The 23,660-nt window shown below is 43.5% G+C and overlaps 1 protein-coding gene across 2 annotated transcripts in view; it reads left to right on the forward strand.

The window, feature by feature from the left end:
- The first annotated feature begins 233 nt into the window (after positions 1-233).
- Positions 234-23,660, forward strand: part of COXFA4L2 (cytochrome c oxidase hypoxia associated subunit FA4L2) — a 45,211-nt gene continuing 21,784 nt past the window's right edge. The window contains exons 1-2 of one of the 2 annotated variants that reach the window (XM_089509212.1): positions 234-387; positions 18,261-18,349. In XM_089509212.1, coding sequence (XP_089365338.1) covers positions 277-387; positions 18,261-18,349 — 200 coding nt within the window. In that variant the 5' untranslated portion in view covers positions 234-276. The remainder of the gene's footprint in view (positions 388-18,260; positions 18,350-23,660) is intronic. The other variant, XM_089509222.1, reaches the window with a different exon arrangement.

Consider the following 23,660-nt stretch of genomic DNA (forward strand, 5'->3'; position numbering starts at 1 on the left):
TGGTTGTATGCAGAGCTCTGGTGCCACCACAAAATGCAGTTCCCAGAATCCCCTAGCCTTGAGCCGTGGCAGCTAAACTGGCGTCGAACTGGATTATTTCTGCAGTGTGGATGCAGCCTGAGAAATGAAGCGAGAAAAGGAGGCAGGACAGGAGGAGAGGGAGGGATGTCCCTCCTGCTGCTGCTGCCTCTGCTGCCTGGGATGCTTTGCTGGCTGTCCCTGCGAGAAGGAGGAGGAGGAGGAGGCTCTGGAGAGAAGAGGTCTGGAGCCCAAAGGATGGAGAGCCAGGGAGCCAGCCCAGCCGCCCAGCAGCCCCCCGGCCCTGCTGCAGCCAAGGGGGCCTCCCTCCGGGGAAGGCTCTCCAGGCAACTCAAGCGCCATCCAGGAGTGAGTCCTGTCCTCCTCCCCTCTCCCCCTTCCCGCCAAAACTTTGGGGAAAGTCACTTTGGGGAGTGCTTCTGGTCGTGTAGCTTCGACTTTCTGACTGAGACTCTAAGAAGGGGAGCCACTCATGGGTTTTTTCTTGACAAGTTTGGCTCAGAGGGAGGGTGCCCTGGCCATCCTCTGAGGCTGAGAGAGTGTGACTGGTGAACTCAGTCCTGGGGTTTTCTTGGCAGGTTTCTTCCCAAGGATTGTTGCCCTGACTATCCTTTGAGGCTGAGAAAGTATGACTGGCCCCAAGTGAACTCTCTCCTGGGGTTTTCTGGGCAGGTTTCTTCCCAGGGGGGTTGCCTTGGCCATCCTTTAAGGCTGAGAGAGTGTGACAGGCCCCAAGGTGGACTCCCTCCTGGGGTTTTCTGGGCAGGTTTTTTCAGAGGGGAGTTGATCTTGTCATCCTCTCAGGCTGAGACAGTGTGACTCGCCCAAGGTGAACCTCTCATGGGGTTTTCTTGGCAACTTTCATCTGAGAGGGTTTGTCTTGGCCATCCCCTAAGGCTGAGAGAGTGTGACTGACCTAAGGTCACCCAGTGGGTTTCTGTGGCTGGGCTAGGATTTGAGTCCTGGTCTCCAGAGTCCTAGTCCAATGCTCAAACCACTATTGTGCCAAGCTGGCTCTCAGTGCCCCAGTGCTGATGCTGGCCAGGGAATTATGAATAGTGTTTTCCAAAAATGGAACACATTCCCCATTTGTAGAAGCTCCTGTTGTTGTCAGCTGGCCTCAAGCGGACCCCAACTCAGGGCGACCCTGTGGAGGAGGCATCTCCAAGACCCCCCTCCCCCCCCATCCTCCACTGCTCTGCTCAGATCCTGCAAATTTACATCTGTGTGCTCCCGGATTGAATCTATCCATCTGGTGTGGGGTCTTCCTCTTTATCTGCCTTCTTTTACCTTTCTGAGCATTATTGTCTTTTCTAGTGCGGTATGCTGCCTTCTCATGTTGCGGCCAAAGTAGGACAGCCTCAGTTTAATCATCTTGGCTTCCAGGGAGAGTTCAGGCTTGATCTGTTCAAAGACCCATTGGTTTGACTTCTTGGCCATCCACTGTCTCCTAGGCACTCTTCTCTAGCACCACATCTCCAACAAACTGATTTTCATCCTATCTTATTTCTTGCTTGCCATCTCCATTCTGATCAATGTCTGATCCAAGTTATAGGAACTCTTTTTAACTATTTCAATTTCCTCCTTGCCTAGGTTGAATTTATGTCGATCCTCCATGGTCATTATTTTTTTAACCCTCTTCTCCTTGCTAAGGTACCCCTCAGTCTCTACTGAGAATAGTCCCATTTTTAGGTTTTTGGGGGGTTTTCAGGCTATGTGGCCATGTTCTAGAAGAGTTTATTCCTGACGTTTTGCTGGCATCTGTGGCTGGCATCTTCAGAGAATGCATTCTGTGAAGATGGTGGCCACAGATGCCAGCAAAACATGAGGAATAAACTCTTCTAGAACATGGCTACATAGCTTTAAAAAAGCCACAAAAAACTATGGATGCCAGTGATGAAATCCTTCAACTTCACAGTCCCATTTTTCTCCATATTTTTCTCCTCTCTCTTCCTCACTCTTGAACCAGGTTTCTCAGGCAGAAATTCAACAGGTGCCACTTCTCCTAGTAAGAAGATGCAGGTTTCCTTTCATTATATCTCTGTGATTAGGCATGAAGGGTGGTGTGTGTGTGTGATAAATTGCTTTGGGGAATGAGGAGGATGGTGACTGTTACACAAGACATAGGAGCCCTCTGCAAGAAAGAAGTAGCAACCAACCATGTTCCCTACCTTAGTAGGTGCCTCTAGCAGCCTTGCCACTTTCCAGTTTCTCCTCACACCCCTTGTTTCTTTCTTTCTTTGTTTGTTTATATGCCACCTTTCTCTCAATTTGGACCCAAGGCAGCTCACAAAAGATGCTTAGTTAGGAGTCTGATAAATTCCTGCCCCTACCTCTAGCCAGGTTTGAGCCTTATTTTAGAACATCCATCCCAGGGGCCAGCACTCCTGTTAGGCAGAAGGGTGAAATCACCACAGGCAGCAAATGCTGGGCCCTGTGGAGGGGGTATCCTTTAAATACCCTTTTAAAAGGCCTTAAAGCCCACTGGTCTTGATTAATAAGCAGGGTCAGCCTTGGATAGTATGTGGATGGGAGACCGCCAAGGAATACCAGGCGCTGAAGGCTATATTGCAGAGGCAAGAACTGGCAAAATCACCTCTGTTATTCCTTGCCTAAGAAAACCGTATGAAATTCATGAGGTCACTATAAGCTGTCAGGCAACGTGGAAGTGCACATACGCACATAGAAATATACGGAGGGAGCAGTGATGAAAGCAGTTCCTGGCTATTCCTCTCTGGTGGAGGACAGCTTCAGGCAGCCTGCTGTATCCCCTTCCCTAAAAGCAAGTCTTCTGCCCTCAAGTAAAGGGAAGGGCATGTAATCTTGCTCCAATCCTTCAAATACTCCCCAGTCATGCATAGATTTACTCCTCAATTCTACATAGAATTGTGGGGATCTTGTCCTTCACCTCAGATGGCAAAATGTATTTGGGTGACTTCAGCTCATCCCGTAGCAATCTTAATGATTCATAGTCCCTTATCCTTTTTACACTTGGTTCCTTGAAAACATTAGATCCTTTCTGGACCAAGAGACTCTTCTGCTTTATATTGCTGGGTGTTCCTTCAGAGGCTGTTTATACCATCCAACATTTCACATAAATAAACTGGGATGCAAGTGGCCAGACAACACCAGAGTGTAGTCAGAATAGCAAAAGCATTAATAAGGGAAAACATACTAGCTAGGTAAGGCTGCAGCAGTTTGCTTTTGCCTGAGCCTACAGGAAAGTGGCTTTTGCACTTTGAACTCAGTTTGCAGAAACTGAAGTAAGCCAAGAAAAAAGGGGGGAAAGGGAGTAATAGAAACTGGGACATATTAAAAGCAGCTGGAAAAGTGGGACAGCAGGAGATTAATTGGGACTATTCCTGCCAAATTGGCACAGCTGGGGTTTATACTGTTTTCACCCACTTGGCAGTAAAGGGACTCTGGAGCCTCTTTTAAACTGTCTGCCTACAGTATATGTGTGAATATTCCTAGTGCTAGACAAAAAGTAAGAGAAAGCAGTTTAAAATATCAAGTATATAAAGCCTACAAAGGTAAGCTGCACACATAACATGATATTACTGCAAGCACTGGAAAGCAAAAGTGAAATTTATGTGTTATCTCTGAAAAGAGTGAGTGGCAGCAACTAGGTTTTGTTGGTTTTTTTTACTGATTTTCAGATATTGTGCCCTAGATGCATTATTTCTAAAATAAGAGAGGTCAGGTGTCCAGGTGCCAAACCATATCTTTCCCCTCACACTCAGGGATCTTTGGCTATTGATTGTACAGTTTTTCAGAAGGAAGGGCATTCTGCACATGCTCAGGGGATTTTGCCTGCTGTGTTATTTCAGTTGTGCCACAGCTGGTTTATGGGATTAAAAAAAAGATCTGGAACTAAGCCTTATGAAGAACCTAAGCCTAGGGAAATGTGCATATTTAGCTTGGAGGAGAGAAGACTGAAAAGTGACATGATGGTCATCTTTAAATATCTGGAGGGATGTTAAGTAGAAGATGAAGAGAGCTTGTTTTCTAGAACAAGAACCAGTGGATTCAAATTACAAGGAAAGTGATTCCATCTAAGCATTAGGAAGAGCATTGCAAGGGTAAGACCTGTTTGACAGTGGAATAGACTACCTCACAGTGGTGGACTTTCCTTCTTTGGAGGTCTTTAAACAGAGGTTGAGTGGACAGCTATCAGGGCTGCTTTACTTGTGTATTCCTGCATGGCAGGGGTTTGATCCACATGGCCATTGACATCTCTTCCATTGGATTCGATGATGATGATGATTTTATTCATACCCTGCTTCCCCCCCCCCAAGTTGGCATTCAAAGCAATTTATAGTCTAAAAACACAGTAGAATTAATAACCTACAGAAGTGACAATTAAAATGGAATTAAACTATTTCAATATTAAAACAGATCATTTCTTTCAAAATAGAATACTATTTAAAAAGATAATCCTATAAAAATAGATTTCTTGAGATAAGCCCTTGCCACCCTTTCAGCTAATGATGCCCTGAATCGACCTATACAAACATCTAATCTTTCTCAGTCCTTTTACCCACCCCACACAATTTCAAGATTAAATTGCAAAATGGGGAAGGGGAAGGACAATTTCAGGGCTCATTCACACTAATAAATAACCTGATGTGGAACCCAGCATTCATAGGCATTCACGTTTCTTTCCCCAACTGCACTCAGTGCAGTTTGGGGGGGGGGCAAAAAACCCACTTGACCGGGTGCATTTTGCACCACATTACCTACTCTGTCTTTTTCGCAATAGTGCAACAATCTGGAGGCACTCCACTTTCAAAATGATCTGGTGCATCTGCCCCTCTTCCTTGCCCCCGCCACTGCCATATCTTCTTATGTCCTCCTTCATCTTCCCTCTTCCTCTTTCCTCCTCTTCCTCTCCCCTGCCACCACTGCATCATCCCCTCAGTATTTGAAGAACATTTGTTATAGTAACCTCTATACCACTTCATAAGAGCGTGAACAATGTTGTCAACAGCGTGGGTTACAAAACAGGTGCTTAAGCAAAAGGGACTTGTGCATTTGGCAGAACTCTGCCTGGGACATAAACCATTTCAGATGTTTGGAACTAGATGCCTGGCATCCTGCTAGTGACATCCCAGAAGGAGGTGTCACCCAGTGAGGTAGTACAGCCCAGAGAGATTGGGCAGATGCCTTCTGGGTTCCATACGGCCATAGCCATGTGGGACTTGGAAGGCCAGGGGGTTGCTAAGGTGGCCCAGTGAACCCTCCACCTCACTGTTGAGGCACCACTACATACTGCAGCAACGAGGTGGAGGGAGTGCCCTTTTGGTTCCAGAAGGTTGAAATGTAGGACATGTCCTGGGAAAGGAGGACATTAGGTCACACTGGGCTGATGGGAAATCTAACCATATTTGGAAGGCAAGAATTTCTCAGCTCTTGTTGTATGGCTGTACTACCCAAGTCATTTGCTATCCTCAGTTCCTTTCCCTTTCTTGCCTAGCCCTAACTGCTTTGCTAAGATTGCATGCTCCTCACCCCAAATTGACTTTTTTTCTATGGTCGATGCCAAAGAATAGCGATCTTCTCCTCCTGTGACCTCTCCCTCCCTCAGAATCTCTCCCTTATACACTCAAGAAGGACTGCAAGGAAAGGAAGATGCAAGAAATTTTTCCCCTTTCCTTACTTTCTTTTACGCTAATATGTTTTCTAAAAGGGCCACTTGACTTGATGATCATTATGGCCCTTAAACTGGACCCTTCCCAGGGCTTTTCTCAGAAAGATATTTACTTCAGCTCCACAAGGTTCTTCCTTCTGTTGCTACTGGAACTCTTGTCCTGCTTCTCCCAAGGGACTAGAGCAATCATCCTACGCCTATTTGGAAGGATTTAAAGGGCTCTTGTGATTTTGCCCTCTTTCATTCTCTTTCTCATAAACTCATTTTATGACCCAAACTTTGGCGCTGGTCTTCCCATCTGCACAGATGCAAGCTTCTGCTTTGTTCAGTGCTGGATAATTTGTTCACTAACCCTACCTGACCAAGGCTGGCATACACACGGATGGCAAGAGAGGAGATTTGATGTGTTGTTATTTACCTTGTTATATCTGATGCCTCTAAGGGGTTTTCCTACACTCTAGGCATAAATCAACACAGAGCCGGTTTCAACTCTCTCTCCTATGCTTGCACACCTCCCAAATTCAAAAGCCAGCTTAAAGTGTGTGTGTGTGTGTGTGTTTTCTCTTTCCTTTGTCCTTTGTGATCTGACTTCCATCACCCCCTAAACCACACACACAGGCACAAACACACACACACACACACACACACAGATGCTTCACAATTTCTGTGACAGAATGGAAAGCCTACAGCCCACCCACCCCTTCATCCCATCTCCCAAAGCCATTGTCTTGCTTTCTATCAAAAATTCATGACAGGGATTTTGTTTACAAATATGAATAAACCCAGATAAATTATATATGCCCGTGAGGCCTTGATATAAATACAATTTCCCTTCTCATGGGCTCAAGAAGGGGAAAGGGAGATGGCCTTATTTGAGTTGCACACACACATACACACAGAGGAAGGGAGAGAGAGCACTGCTTTTTCATTACATAGGAAAAATGTTTAAAGTACCAGTTCCTCTCCAAGGCCACAGGATTTTTTTGCTGCATAGAGATCAGGGATGAGGAACATGTGGCCATCCAGATGTTAGTCTGCTACTCCCTTCAGCCCCAGCCAGCATAGTCAAAGGTGGCTGAAATCCTGTTGGTTTGACCCAAGTGGAGAGGACCAATATTATTTATTTATTTATTATATTGAATTATATCCTACTTTTCTCCCAAAACTGGGAGCGTACAGTCTGAAAACTTAGAATTAAAAATTTACAAAAATACAATTAAAACCTTACAAAAGTGACAGTTAAAACAGAATTAAACTGTTGCAAAATTAAAATGGATCAATTGTTTTAAAATAGAATACAATTAAAAAGATAAAATCACTTTAAAACTATACACATTAAAACAACACACCAACTGAATTAATGGCTGAATGGTGAGTTAACAGATGTAAATCCCGTTAATTCAATGGATCTGCTCTAGTGAAGAATAACAATTCAATTGAGGGTGCACTGCAGAAACATGGCAGTTTGACACCACTTCAACTGCCATGGTTCCATTCTACAGAAACCTGGGGCTTGTAGTTTTGTAAGGCACCAGCACTCTTTGGCAGAGAAGGCTAAAGACCAGCTAAAGCTACAAATCCCAGGATTCCCTAGGGTGGTGCTACAGCACTTGAAGTGCATTATTTCTACAGTGCAGATGTGCCCTTAGACTGATGGAGAATACAATAGTACACTACACTGTTATAGGGCTATTATTCCACTTATATTGTTCTGGCATCTCTTGAGGCATTCTGGAGTTTGTAGTTTAGTGAGGCATAAGAGCTCTGTGACTGAAAACACTAAATGCCCTTCCCTAAACTGCAAATCCCAGGATTCCACAGAAGGCAACCATAGCAGTAAAAGTGAAATAATGGTGCTATAACAGTGTAGTACAGTACTGTCTCGATGAATCGTGATGGGAGTTTTAGTCTATAAACATCTAGCCATCCTCAGGTTCCCCCCACTCCCAATTCCTGCTATATATCTTTGCCTCATCCTATAGAATCACAGAACTGTAGAGTTGAATGGGATCCCAAGGGTAATCTAGCCCACCCCTTTGCCAGCTCAGGAATCCATGTTGCTGGATTCAACAGTCATTATCTCCCACTATTGGCTATGCTGGCTAAGGGAGTTACGATCTCACAAAATGGGGACACACACACATACTATCCTGTGGTGAATATTCAAAAGGTGTGATTTTATATAAACACAGTCAACACAATTTTTGGGAGATTGGGCCTTGTTTCCCTACATAGTTCTTTGCCCCTTCTTTGCCCTACCCAGATCAGGCTGAACTATGGAAAATAAAGGAAGATATGGATAAATGCTTCCTTTGGGTAAGTTATCTGTTGCGGAGTTCTGATTTGCTTTATGCAGGATTTGGATTTCGTTTAATTTGTTTCTTCATATACCTCAGGGTACACACATGGTATTCTGTAGCTACACTTCAATCTAGGCAGGCATGCTTAACAAGGCTTCATCCTTTACTACCAAAACAATCATAACACCACCACAGTACCCCTCCATCCCCATGGCATTTAAAGCAAAGAATTGCTATTATCCACCAATTTACAGCAACCATGGTGAAGTCACATTCTTCTGCCATAGAGAGCTAAGAGGTTATCTTCTATAGGTGTGTGTGATCCAAATGTCCACCCTCTGGCATTTCACTGTTGCAAATAATATACTTCTAACACATCTGGAGGGAGGTTTAAACTTCAAACACCCCTATTCGTCTCACATCAAGAATTACTGCCAGAGTGCACTTCCACCTCTTGCTATTATACTCTTTTCAGCCTACCCTATGCATGATTGTGCTCTCCTATGTGCTATTTTCTGCCCAATGCTGCATTTGTTTATTTTGCAATAGCTTACACTGCATCAGCTTCTGAAACAATGAAACAAGTAGAAAACTATTCATAATCACTTTCTTTTTTTTTTTTAAAGGGAAACCTTGGGAAGTAAATAAAGTGTTTAATCTCGCTGTGTTTCTGGCTGATCAAAAATGATGTCCCCATTCCCTTTGCCATTCAGGGATGGTATTCAGGTCATTTTTCAGAAATGGGTTTTAAAGGGTTAGGGAGAGGGCAACTTTCCACTGACAGCATCTGCAGCAGCGGTAGTGCTCCCTACTTTTCTTAAATGGGTAAGAAGGATGTAACCCCTCCAAATGTTGTTCGATGGTAGTTCCTATCATGCCCCATCATTGGCTATGTGGTTCCAGAGCATGACACTCAAAGTGGTGGTCCCTGGACCAGAGCCAGTCTGCAAGTCATTGGCTGCCAGTCCATGGAAGAGTTTCCAGGAAAGAAAGAAACAATTGTAGCCAATAGGCATAAATATGGTATCAATCCCTGGCACACTTGGGAGAGGGGAGGAGAAATTGCTTATTTTCCACATCAGACACCACACGGGAAGCACTGAGTAAGAGGGCTGATGGGTGTTGCACACTTTACTCAGCCTGATTTTAAAACTAAGTAGCACTGCTGCAGGAGGCCACTCTTAAACTCTGAGAGCTGTTTAACAGTGGAATAGACTGCTTTGGAGAATGGTGGATTCTCCTTCTTTGTAAGTCTTTAGAAAGAGGTTGAACTGACATCTTTTGGGAGTGCTATAACTGTATATTCCTGCATAGCAGGGGGTTGGGATGGATGGCCTTTGTGAACCCCTTCCAATTCTAAGATTCTATAATCTGTTATCTTTCTCAGCCTTATTTATAGTTGCAACAATGCAAGGCTGACTAATTGAACAGTGGCAGTTGTGGACAGGAACAGAAAAGAATTGGCAGTGAGCTCCACTTCATACGTACTTTCATCCCCAACATGTTTATATTTTTAACAAAAATCCCAATTTCTACTCTAAAAGTGGGGAGAGAGAAAGGGAGACAGATGTCAGAAACAAAGGGCTCTCCCTGGAAAAGAGTAGTGATTGGGAAGGTGCACAAATGGTTAAGTGTGAGGGCCAGCCAGATATTTACAAAAGAAATTAGGGGGGAAAGATGTGCAATTGGTCGAGCTCAGGCTGCAGAAGAGATTCCTGACATGCCATCCATTATCCGCAATCAGCTGTTTGCACCATCCATGTAGATCAGCATTTTCACCCTGCAACAGCTTCTCCTGCTGCTGTGAGGTTGCACTTCCCAGAGTGCCCAACTGCCTCATCCTGTGATTAATGCTACCTCTACATGTAAGGCCAGCTGAGTCTGAAATAGCTCACAACGCCCACAGCTCTGCTGGGAAACCAATAGGAGAGCAGAAATAGGCTGTGCTAACAAGGCAAAGCCAAGAAATAGTAGCAATGTTGATGGTAGTAACAGAAGCAGACGTGGAAGCAACAACACAGCAAGGCATGGCATGGCATGGCATGGCCTAGTAGTTGTGAAGTTTGGGAACTTTCTCCTTTTCAGAGAAGCAGCAGAAACAAAATGCTATCCAAAAGCTGGCATCCATCACTCTACAAGCCTTTATTCTCTAGCCTACTGAGAGCCTCCTCTAACCTGGCACCATCTTGATGCACCCCTGACCATGGGTGATGTGCGTCATAGTCAGATACACCTGGCAGGGCCCCAGCTTGGGGAAGGGTGACCTAGGACAAGTCTACATTGGCTAGAATGCTCCAGGCTGCTCTGGGAGTATTCGGGCCACAAAGCTGCCTCAAATTCCTTCTCTTACCTCCTCATTCTGGAGCGATGTGGGGTGAATGTTTACACAGCATCCCACTGTACCACCCAGCCATACCACCTTTGGCATGGATCATCCCCTCGGAAGTAGAAAATGAAGCACTCAACATCAATTATATGGCTGGGCACCTCATTGCAATCTCAGAGGGAGTGACTTGCAGCAGTGCTGAGTGGCACAGTGGGATGCTGTGTAAACAGCCACACAGCATTGCTCCAGGGTACTCCAGTTTTGAATTCAATTTAAGGCAGAGATGGCCCAGGTTCAGTGCAGAACTGGTCTTCCTGTATGAAAACAGTCAAAACTTGTTTTGAGGCTTTGGCCCTGCATCATCTGGATAGGGTGACATAAAGGCAGGGGGAAACTAGTGTAAATGGCGTATGTATATATGTTCCCAGTAGAACAAGAGCATAGTAAAATTGATCTTATTCTAAGCCTAACTGTTGGTCCATCTAGCTGAGAAGGCCTCTTTCTAACCCTATCTGGAGGTCCCCTGGACCGAGAGCTTTTATATGCAAAGTTGTGATCTGCCACTGACTTACACCCTTTTACAAGAGTTAAGCCAGACTACTTCCTCCACTCTGCCCATTTGTACCTGTTGCCTCTTGCTTATCTTGCCCTTTTATTTGGGCTGGTTTGCATTTGCTTGTTATTGCTTCCTAACTTAGTCAGCCAATGGGCATGCAACAATGAGCCTGAAAGAAGCAGAACTTGAAAAAAAATGCTTTCTGGATTGTATCTCGCAGAATCTCCCAGCCAGCAAGGAGTTGCAGTCAAAAAAGTAACTTTTCTAATCTCTGGATAGAGGAACTGTAACTTTTCCAGAATATAAGAAAGCTGCTTGGGAGACATGCCAGTACTGTGTTCTTCTGTACTCTGTATGGTTTCTACAGAGAGATCGAGCCATCCAGCTTGCTGCCATTCATCCGTTGTGACCTTCTTCCAGGTAGCAGCCAAATTTGTATGTTTATCCCCAGTGACTTGCCCATCCTCAGATGTTTCCCCAGTATTAATAACCCAGCAGCAGATGGTGAAATGCGTCTGCAATCCCTGCCTCTCCAAAGAGGAGCCAGCAGTCCCTAGGACTGTGGCGTCAATCTTGATTACCCGGTGTATTTCAGATAGTAGCCACTGCCAGGTCTTCCTGGCACACAGCTGGCACACAGCACTAAAAGGAGAATCATTATTTCCCAAGAACTCTAACCTTCAGCATCACAATAGGCCTCTACTGCCTTAAATGTGAGATTCACTAAAGGAAGTGAAACTCTGAGGGAGAGGAAAGTTTGCACCTGGTACTGAGCCCACTGACATGTTAGAAGATGACAACAAGAGGATGAGATGGTGTTAGGCACAAACTCACTGAAACATTCAATGGGAGATGGGCTGTTCTGGATTTTCTAGTTCTGTCTTCCACTGGTGGGAGTGGGGACTTAAAGCATGGGTGGGAACAACTTACTTGCTAATTAGCATACTTGCTGTTCACCGCTATGATCTTTGGAATAGCGGTATATAAATAAAACAAATTATTATTAATTATTATTAAGAATCCTGACTCCCTAGCTTGTTTTTCTGTCTCATTTATGCCACCCTCTCCTTCCTCATCTGCCATGGGCCCCTGCCTCTCTTCTACATCAATGTCAAGCAGGGTGATGCAGGATGGACAGCATTTGTTGCTCAAGAAGCCCCAGGCAGCCTGGCCAATGGTAAAGGATTATGGAAATTGTCACCCAGAACATCTTGGGACAAAATAAATATCCCCCCATTCCTGCTCTTGTCCTTAGGACAGGGTTAGACTCATGCAGCCCTTCAGATCTTGGTAGACTAGAAGTCCCAGCAGCCCTAGACAGAATAAGGAATAGTGAGGAATGCTGGGAATGCAGTCCAACAAAATTTGGAGAGCCATACGATCCCCACCCCTGCCTTATGGAGATAACAGTTTTCTATCTCCTGTATAATATAGCCTTATTCTTAACAGACCTCGTGCAGCTTTGCACAAGCTTATCTGATACCTTGTGTCTTTCTCTTCATCTTAGTGCCCTGCTAGTTCCATGATTTCTGTTCTATCATGTTGATCCTCACTTGTGAAATTGCTTCACCAGCTTCTCTCAAAGTGTATGTTATTGTTGGCCTTTACATTTATTAACCACCATTCCTCCAAGGAATTTGAGGCAACATACATGGCATCCCTGTCCATATTTACCCTCACAACAACTAAACGATTGGGCCAGGGTCACCGAGTGAGTGTCATGTCAAAGTAGGATTGTCGGGTGCTCCTTATTATCAGGGAAGACCTTGTCTGAGGACCTGAAAGCTTCTCCCTTACTGAATTGCTTGGCGTCCCTTATTGTAAAGGATGAACCCTATTTGAGTGTTGGAAAGCTTTTATTTTCTATATAGAATGAACAAGATGCCATAATAATAATAATAATAATAATAATAATAATATCAACCCATATTTTTGAGTGTGAGCCTTTCATAAATACAGAAAGGAGTGCATTATATAATTTATGAAAGTAGAGTATCTGTAAAGAAACACGTGGCTAAGTTAACTGAAACCAACACTTTCCTTAGGTGTTTAGGTACAGCACAAACAACTTGTTGCTAACTTCTTCCTGTTAATTCAGCATATCATGAATTTTAACTATCCTTTATTGCTATTTGAAAACTGGGCAACTTTATGTCAGAGTGGAAATCTGAACTTGGGTCTCTCCAGTCCTAGTTTTGCTTTATATGGCGTCCATAAATCTTTTTTTTTTCCCAAATGATCCTTGCTGCAGATTTAAAAACTCAGGAATACTAGTTCTGTGAAAGTAACTGGAATGTTAAGGTGCTTCAGCAGCACCCTTATTATAAAGATTATAAAATTCCCAACATTCTTGCTGAGGGACATCTTTAGGCTATTTACCCTTTTCAGAAAGAGTATCTTCTTCACTGAGGTGTTATCTTTTCTTGCCTTGGTCTCCTTTCCCTTGCCATTTTCAAAATTATTTATTAGTCAAGGTCACTTCAGCCATCAGATTTTTATGTGCATGTGTTTAAATTATGTCTATCCAAACTGTGTAAAGTATCATTGGACCAGGCCTGTCCATGTACAAACCTGTGTCTCACATATAGGCCTGTACATCTGAGGGATCAAGAATCAGTTGTGTGAACTGTAACATCAAGCTTCCAGGCTCTGATGTGCGTACACCTTAATAAAGAAGATGTTTAAACTTGTGGAGCAGATGAGATTAGTGTGAGTCTCAAAAATAAAGAGAAGCCAGCTTTTACACCATACTCATGGGACTTGTGATCCTCCTGGTGTTAGAGGCTGGTATCTTCCAGTTCAGGAGGGCAGTAGATCAAGCTTCATGTCTTATCCTCAATTCTAAAGGAGCTATCCAATGTCCTAAAATAAATTCAGCATGTCGGAGAGCTCCTTTAAAACTAAGGCTGCATCTGCACTGCAGAAATTACCCAGTTTGACACCACTTTAACGGCCATGGCTCAGTGTTATGGAATTCTGGTATTTGTAGTTTGTGAGAAATTTAACCTTCTCTGTCACAGCACTCTGGTGCCACAAAGAACTACAATTCCTGAAATTCCATAGTATTGATCAATGACAGATAAAGTGGTTTGAAATTAGATTATTTCTGCAGTCCAGATGCACCCTAAGATGGAAACTCAGAGTGGATTCCACATTCGATTGACATAGGAGCTGCCAGAGGGCAATGCCACCAGCCTTATATCTGATGGTGTTCCAGACTAACAACTTGAGACTGGAGGGCTGCAAGTCATCCACTCTTTTATACCAAGATCACAATTTGGCATTTTTCAGTCAGTCCAGAGAACTAACTGCCTCCCCTCTCAGCCATGAGGGTGAGACCAATATTTCATTTTATTTTCCCAATGTCGTTGACAGGACATACACATTGGCAAAAGAAACAATGATTTATTTGTGAACCATGCCCCATTGCCTGCTTCATGTTATTGGTTCTAATAATTGTCTGTATCTGCTCATTCATCCCCATATTTTTATAGATTTCTTATAAAGAAATGAGAATGACTTTCATAAAACCAAAGAATTTGGTGCTACATTAAAATTCTACACATATGTCTGCAACAAGAAACATCAAGTGGATTGCAGGTTTAGGCAGTGAATCTGTGTTCAAAGTGCTGCTAGTATTTCCCAATGACACCACAAGCTTGTCACAATTGCATCACAAAATATTATGCATACCCTTCTGAAGAAATCAGTGGAGTGGTACACACTCTCCAAAATACAGGACCATAAAGAGTGAGAGTGTTTACAATTCCACTGACTTCTTTTGAAGGGTATGTATAATTTTAATATGAATAGCAGGGTATTTCTGTTTTATAGTTTATTAAGTTTTGTCCTGTCTTCTTAATACTTATATGTGTATTTGTATTTGTTTCTAGCCCCTGAAGATGGCCTTTTCTCATTGTGGCTGAAACATGTTGGAATTTTTTTTAAAAGACTAAATAAACAGTTGACCACCTTAGAGCACGTGGTGCTTGCCTCCTCACTGTTTTCTACTTTACAATGTGCTTTTCAGTACTCTCTTCACATCTCATGAAATGGTCATAGTATGACAGCTTCAGTTTAGTCATCTTGGTTTCCAGGGAGAGTTCTGGCCTGATCTGTTCAAGAACCCAGTTGTTTGCCTTTTTGGCCATCCACAGTATCTTCAGCACTCTTCCCCTGCACCACATCTTAGTTGATTTTCTTTCTATCTGCTTTCTGTCCAGCTGTCACATCTGTACATGGTGATGGGGAATCCTAACTTTAGTGTTCAGTGTTTGAGAACTTCTAAATGAGCTTCTCTGTTCTAAAAAGTTTTTATTCTGTTCTCTTCCTTTACCTCCAGTGCCACACTGCTGATGGCCTCCAGAAATCCCATTTCCTGACTTTGCGTATTTTGTTTTTGGTGACTGGCCTCTTTGCCCTGTGGAGTTCCATAGGGCAAAATCCACACCCCATAAGAGTCTTTCTTAATCAGTGAACCCATGTTTTTGTGGGTGTGTTCCACATGCCCCACTTCTGCTCTTTGTTTCCAGACGGGAAAATGGTTTTGCTTTGCTTTTAAGGCAACGGTTAGGATTATAAGCACCTGGCTATTTAGTTTCCTAGAGGCCAGGGGGAATGGACAGGGAGGTTCATTATGCTACAAACACCTATCCGGGCACAAGGGGGCATTGCAATTTGGGAAAGGTCAAGCGGCTGCTGTATCTGTTTGGATTGAGGCTTTGCACCTTCAGCCTCCTGGGGATTCATAGAGCGGGCTGGGAAGAAAATTAGCTTGGAATTGGATACAAAAGCCATTGGCAGTTAGGGCAGCCGTGTTAAATAGGACTGGTGGTAGCTCAGGCCCAAGAGCCAAGCAAACATAAGTATTCTATTTGAATGTGTGCACCTGCATATCCGTATGTGTGCATAAATGTGTGAGGTTGAGTGGGGAGGTGGTTGTGTGTTCCATGGAGCTGGGAAAAAGAAGGGCTGCTGTCAGAAAATAGCCATCAATTCAAAAACCATTGGACAGACTCAGTAGTCAGCAATGTCCATCAAGTTTGTTATTTGATGGCTGGAGAACAGGCCATAGTTCCAGGCTGTGATATCTGTTAGCAGCTACTTGGATGGAGCAGCAAAGTGGTAGAAGTTGTGTGCCATGTGAGTTTCCCTTTTATGTGTGTGTTTTTATGTGCCTTCAAGTTGTTTGTTGACTCATGGTGATCCCATGCATTTCACAAGGTTTTAAGGAGTACTGAGTTCCTTCTTCTGAAATATAGCCCACAGCACCTGGTATTCATTAGGTGGTCTCCCATCGAAGTACTAACCAGGTCTGACTGCTTAGCTTCCAAGAGCAAACAGGATCTGGTGCCTTTAGGATATTTAAGCCTTTCTATATCCCCTGAGTTACCTTCAGATGTGGAGGAAGTTTATCTCTAACTCTCACTTTTAAAGAACTTTTGTATGTGTGTGTGGAGGAGCAGGGAGTGTCTGTAAGACATCTTTACCAGACAAGGAACTGGTAAACACTCCAGAGTTCAACATTCTGAAAAATCCCCCAGTAAACTGAAATATCCCCATCCTCAAATCTTTTGGGAATACTTATTAAGTTTGACCACAGCATCCAAAAGTAACTTGGGCCTCGTACAGACAGGTCAAAATAAAGCTGCTTCAGGTCACTTTGGAGGTATGCTATTTAAATGATGCATGTGTACTAAGAGTCTGGAAGCTGCGCCAAAGCTGCGCTACAGTCCTTGTTTATCAGTAGATTCAACAGAGATCAAAACAAAGCACTTCTTCATCCAACACATTAGGAAATATAAAGAAAATTATGCATCTTAGTCTCCTGACCACTGGTAATCTTTGTCAGTGAGGTCCTACATATCAGCATCTTGATTTCACTGTGTGTTGCAAACATACCTTCAATCCAATCTTTGCAACAAGAAGGACATGAAAAATGAAAGCTGAAATAGTCAGAATGATGATTTGTGATTCCTTTAGCCATTTCTGCAGGCAAAGGCAGAATACACAAAACCTTGAGTAAGATAGAAGGGGTAAGATTCCTCATGTCCAAGATCATATCCTCATTTATTTTATATACATTCTAGCTCTGGACGCACTACCCCAAATAGAGGTTTTAGCATTATTTGTCATTGTTTATTGTGCAATTTCATGTTTTTCCTCTTGAAAAGAAGCAACTCAGTGTATGTATTATTCATTTTTCTCCCCCCTTCAGAGTTAGAACAATGTTAAATACAAAAAGTTGGCAATAGCAAGTAGTTATGACTAGATATTCATGTCAAGGTACTGCCTTTACCTTTAGTAACAAGGAATCAAGGAAATTCAGCAAATGGCTAAACTAAAGTCCTGCCCAAACAAGTTTGTCAGCTGGTCCTGGAAGATATAGAAATAGGAAGATTTCTTCTTGGCCATGCTGGTTGTGAGGTTCTGATAGTTGCTGTCCAAAAGGAAAAAAGAACAATTTCTCATGCTCTGAGAGGGCCCTTCCCCACGTTTGCAATGATCACATTCTGATGGTGGTGGTATAGAGGGATGCAGAGAATGCCTTCTCTTAGTGAACCTTAGTGGATGTGCTGATTTTTATGGGAAGAATTTCTCCATTCCAGCAATAAGCATTCTTTTAATCCATAGTCACATTCCACTCAAGCTGGTTTAACTACAGGCTGACTGAGTCAGGTGGAGGAAAGCAACCAAGGAAGAAGAAAAGTGTCAGAAGTGTGAGTATAGGATTACAGAGGTGGAAAACATAACAGTGAACAAAGAGGGGTCAAGAGTGGGCAAGTGGATGAAGAAAAATCCTTTTGGGTTGGAAGGAGAGGCATGTAGGGAAGGTAGTTAAGTGCCATGTGGTAAATAATGGCTTTAATTTAGCAAAGAAAGGTGCTCATAACCTCATCTCCCAAGTCTACCATGAGCCGTACCCACTGCTCCATCATTTACACAGTGCTGTTGACAAAATGCCTTCCTGTCACCATTTCTCTAAAGGCTCAGCAGGCAAAGGGAGAAAAGTCATGTTTCCTACTGCCATCCTTAGACTTTTCCACTCACTTACCCAAATTCCCATATGAATTGTCAATGGCCCCATTGTCATCCTCTCCCCCCCCCACACACACACATATACCCTACGAAGTGTGGGGAGTGGCAAATGATTTCTCTTCCCCCAAATCCAATTCCTCCCCAAGACGTGGCTATTTTTCTCTCCCTCTTTTAATTCAGTCACTCATTCTGACAGCTACACTATGTACTTGAGCTGGGCTACATGATTGCTGTGCCATATTTTCCCTGTAAATCTTCCAATGTGTCAGGTCTCCCTTTCACTCTCCAGTCCCCCTGATAAATATTCATTTTATTTAAGCATTTTTCATCTCTCTCTCCCTCTTTTTGCAGCTTATCCCCCTCATTGGCTTCATTGGACTCGGACTGGGCAGCGCTGCCCTCTACCTTTTGAGGTTGGCCATCTACAGCCCTGATGTGAGGTACATTTCTGGGAGTGGGTGGAACAGTTCTGCCTAAGACCAGAATGCCGGAGTCTGTCTTGTTTGTGATAAATCCATCCTTTGATCCAGTCCAGTGGGTTAGTCCCAGCATAAACCAGGACTTCCCAACATGGTACTTTCCAAACTATTTGCACAACAACCTCTATCATCTCTACCAGCATGGCAAGATGGGATGATGGCAATTGTTGTCTAATGCATCTGGAGAGCAAAAGGTTGTGTAAGGCTGGTTTACACCATCTTAGGACCAGAGCTAGACTTGGAAAGGCAAAGGCAATTTGAGAAGGAAGCTCAAGAAAAGTTACTTTACTCTGTCTAGTACAGTGGTGTGGTCAGATAATTTTGAAATCTAGATCAAATGGTCTTATGCCCCACTCCCACCCCTCTTTAGATGGTAATGCATATTACTTCACTTTTTTCAAAATGTGACCTGCTGCATTTGGGAGACCTTCAGGTCATTCTGCCAAGCAAGGAGCAGGTAAGGTATGGTTCACAGCCTTCATACAGCCTTCCCATGGGGCACTACTGTGTCCTTAGCCCAAGAAGGGGGTCTCCCCACCACCACCCCATGTCCTCAGCACCAAAGCCTAGAGGGAGGTGAAAACGTTCTCTAGAACAGTACTTCTTAAGCTATCTGATGTGGGGAACCAGCAGGGTATTCCCCTCCCACACACACACACACAGTATCAGCACCAGCACCAGAACCAGATTTGTGCCCTTTGGCCACTAATTCTTCCTTTCCTGGAAACATACCATGGACCAGCAGCCAATAGCCCATAGACCAGCAATGTTTCTTGGGCCACCACTTTGAGAAGCACTGCTCTAGAAGGTGAAAGGTATTATTTCACTCAGTTTTGTGTGTGTGTGTGTGTGTGTGTGGGGGAGGGTTGTTTTAGGCCTGTGGGTTTTTTTGTTTTTTGTTCTTTTTGTCAAAATCAGAAGGGAGTATGCGGGTTCTGCAAGATTTGAGGAGGACTGCAGCATTTAGATATCTGGAAGTTATTCACTTCTATGTGGAGCAGTGCCAACTGCTGGATTTGAATAGGGCACTTGAAAAGATGCTCACAGTTCCTACCTTCTCATTCTGTCCTAGATGCCTCCTATCTTCCAACTGTCCCAATTTGACAGGAACAGTAGCAACTAATACTCTGTTGTCCACATTTTCAACTGCTTTTAAAATGTCCAAATTCCTCTCTCCTCCTCTTTCCCCCTTTGTCCTCAACTGACTTCAGTTGGTGCTAACGTAAGATTAAAGTGCAAAAGTACTTTGCACTCAGCTAATTCAGCAGTTGGGAAAGGAGACAGTAGGATCTTGCCCTTTCCAAGAGCTAAGGCAAATACTTTGTGTGCTAATCCTCATTAATAATTTTTGCCATCTTGACCTCACTCTGATCTCACTCACCTGTCTTGGTTTTCACCCACGAAATGTTGAAAGGTATGCCATCCACTCACTTGTCCTCCCCCTGTGGACCATGTCTGTGCAACCATCCAGAGGGAAAGAGCAAGAGATGTGGTAGAATCTCTTCTGTTTTCTTTCTCTAGGCCCTCCTTACATACTCAAGGAAGGCAAGTGAAGAGGTCCTAATAGCAAGGAGTAGCAGGGTCAGGAGGCCTCCAGACCTGACCAAGCAGCCCCTCAAGTATGTAGGCCTTGGCAGATGTCCCTTTATGCCCAAAGAAGCTGATCGGGAAAGGTTTTTTTTTTCCAGCTTTAATTTTAAAGAAAAAATGTTGAGAAAACAAAGTAAGAAAGAGTGAAGGGGTAAATGGCTACACATCCCGTCCTCTTAGTTGCCCATGCCTGCCTGCCAAGCATCAATCCACGGTGCCTCTGGCAAGTGCACCATGAGTCACCCCTTTGAAGGCGGCTAATGCTTTTATAATATCTGTTTGCTCCCGCTAAAGAGATCATTGATTCAATTTGACACCAGCTGCCCAGGGCACTTAGCACAGCAATTATCAGCTCTAGAGCCCTTGCGCCTCCAAGTGAGCTGTACACAGCACTGGAACAGAGATCTGGGGACATTCACCAGCCTCCTACTAACAGGCAACAGCAGGGTCAGCATCAGCACTTTTTACTAGAGCTCTGTGGATAGCAAAAAGGCTACCTATGGGCCCTCCTGTTCCTCCTGCATCCTCAGTCATGGGAAAACCATGCTTCTAAGAATGTACAAAGCGTTTTTGCTTACTACTCCATAGTCACACCATTAATCTCAGAACATCAGACAGTAAGAAGAAAGTATGTCCAGGGTGAAAATCCTTACTTTCACTTCTTCTGCCATCTCTTTTGAAATGTATGTGTCTAGCTCCCATCTAATAATCAACATGCCTAGTATAATTTATTTATAGCCCACCCAATCACGAAGAATCCGGGCGGGTTACAACAATAAAATACATCAATTACAATAGAGTTAAAAATCAAACCCTAGACCTACCGCCCCCCCATACCCAGTACTAAAACAGAATTAAACAATAATAATATAAAAACATTAAAAACATTTTTTAAAAGCAGAAACATAATAATAATAATAATAATAATAATAATAATAATTTGTTTTATTTATATACCGCTATTCCAAAGATCATAGCGGTGAACAGCAAGTAAGCTAATTAGCAAGTAAGCAACATAGGCGGGGAAGAATAGACAAATGAGGGGACAATATCTCTATATCTGGGGAGGGTAACTAAGTTGGAAAGGCCTGCTGGAAGAGATCTGTTTTGAGTGCTTTCTTAAAAGCTGTCAGAGTGGGAATGTGACGGATCTCCTCCGGCAGGTCGTTCCATAGTTTAGGAGCAGTAGTAGAGAAGGCCCTCTGGGAGACTGATGTTAGCCTAGATTTTTTTGGCTGTAGTAGATTTCCTCCAGAGGACCTTAGTGTGCGGGGCGGACAATAGGGAAGAAGGTGTTCCCTCAAGTACTCTGGGCCCAAGCCATGTAGGGCTTTAAAGGTAATCACCAACACCTTGTACTTTGCCCGGAAACTAATAGGCAGCCAGTGCAGGGACTTCAAGACCGGTGTTATATGATCATTCCTAGAAGTTCCCGTGATCAATCTGGCTGCCATATTTTGTACCAGCTGAAGTTTCCGAACTTGGCACAAGGGTAGCCCCAAGTAGAGTGCATTACAGAAGTCCAATCGAGAGGTTACCAGTGCATGTACTACTGTTTCCAGGTCCCTCGGCTCCAGGAAGGGGCGCAGTTGGCGTATCAGACTAAGCTGATAGCAGGCGTTCTTGACTGTTGCATCCACCTGAGCTGTCAGTTGGAGCGACGAGTCAGGAAGCACCCCCAATCTAGGGTGGATACCCTTAACAGTGTGAGTCCTTGCAAAAGCCATCAACTAGATTGGCTGCCTAATGCTTTACCAAAACAGAGGGCAAAAAAGGACACTGCTTTGCACAATTTTTGCATAGGCTAATTTATATTTACAGATACAATGTTAAAAATATCTGGTTTAATTTTAAGTAGAAATGTCTTTATATCATATATAAAAGAGATTTAAAAAAAAACACCAACCCAACCTTCATCATAAAATGATAACAATATAAAATATGCCATCATTAAAAATCTAATAAAATTAGACAGCAATCAATCAATGTCAGATACAATATACATCACTATTCAACTATGGAGTTTATCACATGGGGGAAAATTGGGAGTTTAAACAGGCATTTTCCTGAGACAGTCGCATGATCACAATGAAGATTTTCAGATACATCACAATTAAAGAGGACTTACTTTGGAAAGAACTAGGAATGCTCCAGCAACAAATCATTAATAGGATTTCCCCGTGAATGATTTGTTGCTGGAGCATTCCTGGTTCTTCCCAGGATAAGTCCTCTTTATTCACGACGTCATGTGAAAATCTTCACTGTGATCGTGCAGCTGTCCCAGGAAAATGCCTGTTTAAACCCCTGATTTTCCCCATGTGATAAACTCCTATCTTGTTATACATTTCACCATAGTGAAGAAAGACTGTGCCTATATGTCTGTACCTATGAGCAGAGAACAGAGACTAGTGTTGCTTAGCAGTTTGAGTGTTGGATTACGACTCTGGAGAGCAGGTCTCAAATCCCATCTTGGGTATGGAGACCCACTGGGCATAGAAACCCACTGGGTAATCTTGGGCATGTCACATTTTTTCAGCCAACATGGAGGACCATCATCTAACAGCCCTTCAAATTACAGGCAGCCTTCTGTATAGTCAGACACATTGTCACCCAAGTTGGGACCAGCCACCAGCTGAAGCTTTGAGAGAAGTCAGACCCAAGAGTGATGAGGGATTGGATAAGAACATCCAAGCTCCCTTTCTCTGCTGGTGCCAAACCAAGCATCTTCATATATCAGAGCCTGATTCCCACATGGAAAGTTTAGTCTCTTGCTTCCTGTCTAGGGCCAAAGTGTTAGCAGAGCAGGAAGGAGCCCATGAGTGTCTGACAAAGAGTTTCTCGTGGGAACTTTCCCTGGCCTTGATCTCCAGCACTATTTTTTTGACTTACGGTAACCTCCCCCCTTCATCCTATTCCCAAAGCCATAACATGCTATTTGCTCAATGACACCTCCAAGTCAAAATGGAAAGAAGTTCTGACGTACATCATGGTTCAACAACAAGAACAAAAATCCACCAGAGATTATGTGATAGAGAGAAAATATTTCACCTCCTAATTTCTTCTGTCCCTTGAAAATTTATCAACCCTGCCCCACATTTGAAAAGTTTCCAGGCACTGGACCAGACTCCCTTCTCCTTACAGTTAAACTATCGAGTGTATTTCTTCTGGGGCCACATCACTTTTACTCTAACTTGCATCTTGTAGGCATATTTGAAATGCAAATCTATACTATCATATGTCAGATTTGGCTGTTCTGGCTTCCCACACAGAGTCCTTGGGGACCATGGTTCAGAAAGATGCTCAGCATTCTGTTATGGATACTCTGATCCAACTTCAGCTCCCAACACCAGTTCCCAGGGGATTGTGAGAGGAAGTAAAGATAGAAAGAGTAACCGTAATGTCTGCATGAGGATTAGGCAACTTAGGAGAGCAAGTTGTTGTTGTGTGTCTTCAAGTCATTTCTGACTTATGGCAACCCTAAGGTGTGAACATATCATGTGGGTTTCTTGGCAAGATTTGTTCAGAGGGGGTTTGTTTTTGTCTTCTTCTGATGCTGAGAGAGTGTGACTTGCCTAAGGTCACCCCATGGGTTTCCATGACCAAGTGAGGATTTGAACCCTAGTTTCCAGTTGTAGTCCAACCACTGCACCATGCTGGAACCCTTTGGGAGGCCAGGTGGCCA

This window comes from Sceloporus occidentalis, unplaced genomic scaffold (genome assembly GCF_023333645.1).
Source record: "Sceloporus occidentalis isolate IW3139 unplaced genomic scaffold, rSceOcc1.0.p SCAF_1, whole genome shotgun sequence".
NCBI classification, from domain to species: domain Eukaryota; kingdom Metazoa; phylum Chordata; class Lepidosauria; order Squamata; family Phrynosomatidae; genus Sceloporus; species Sceloporus occidentalis.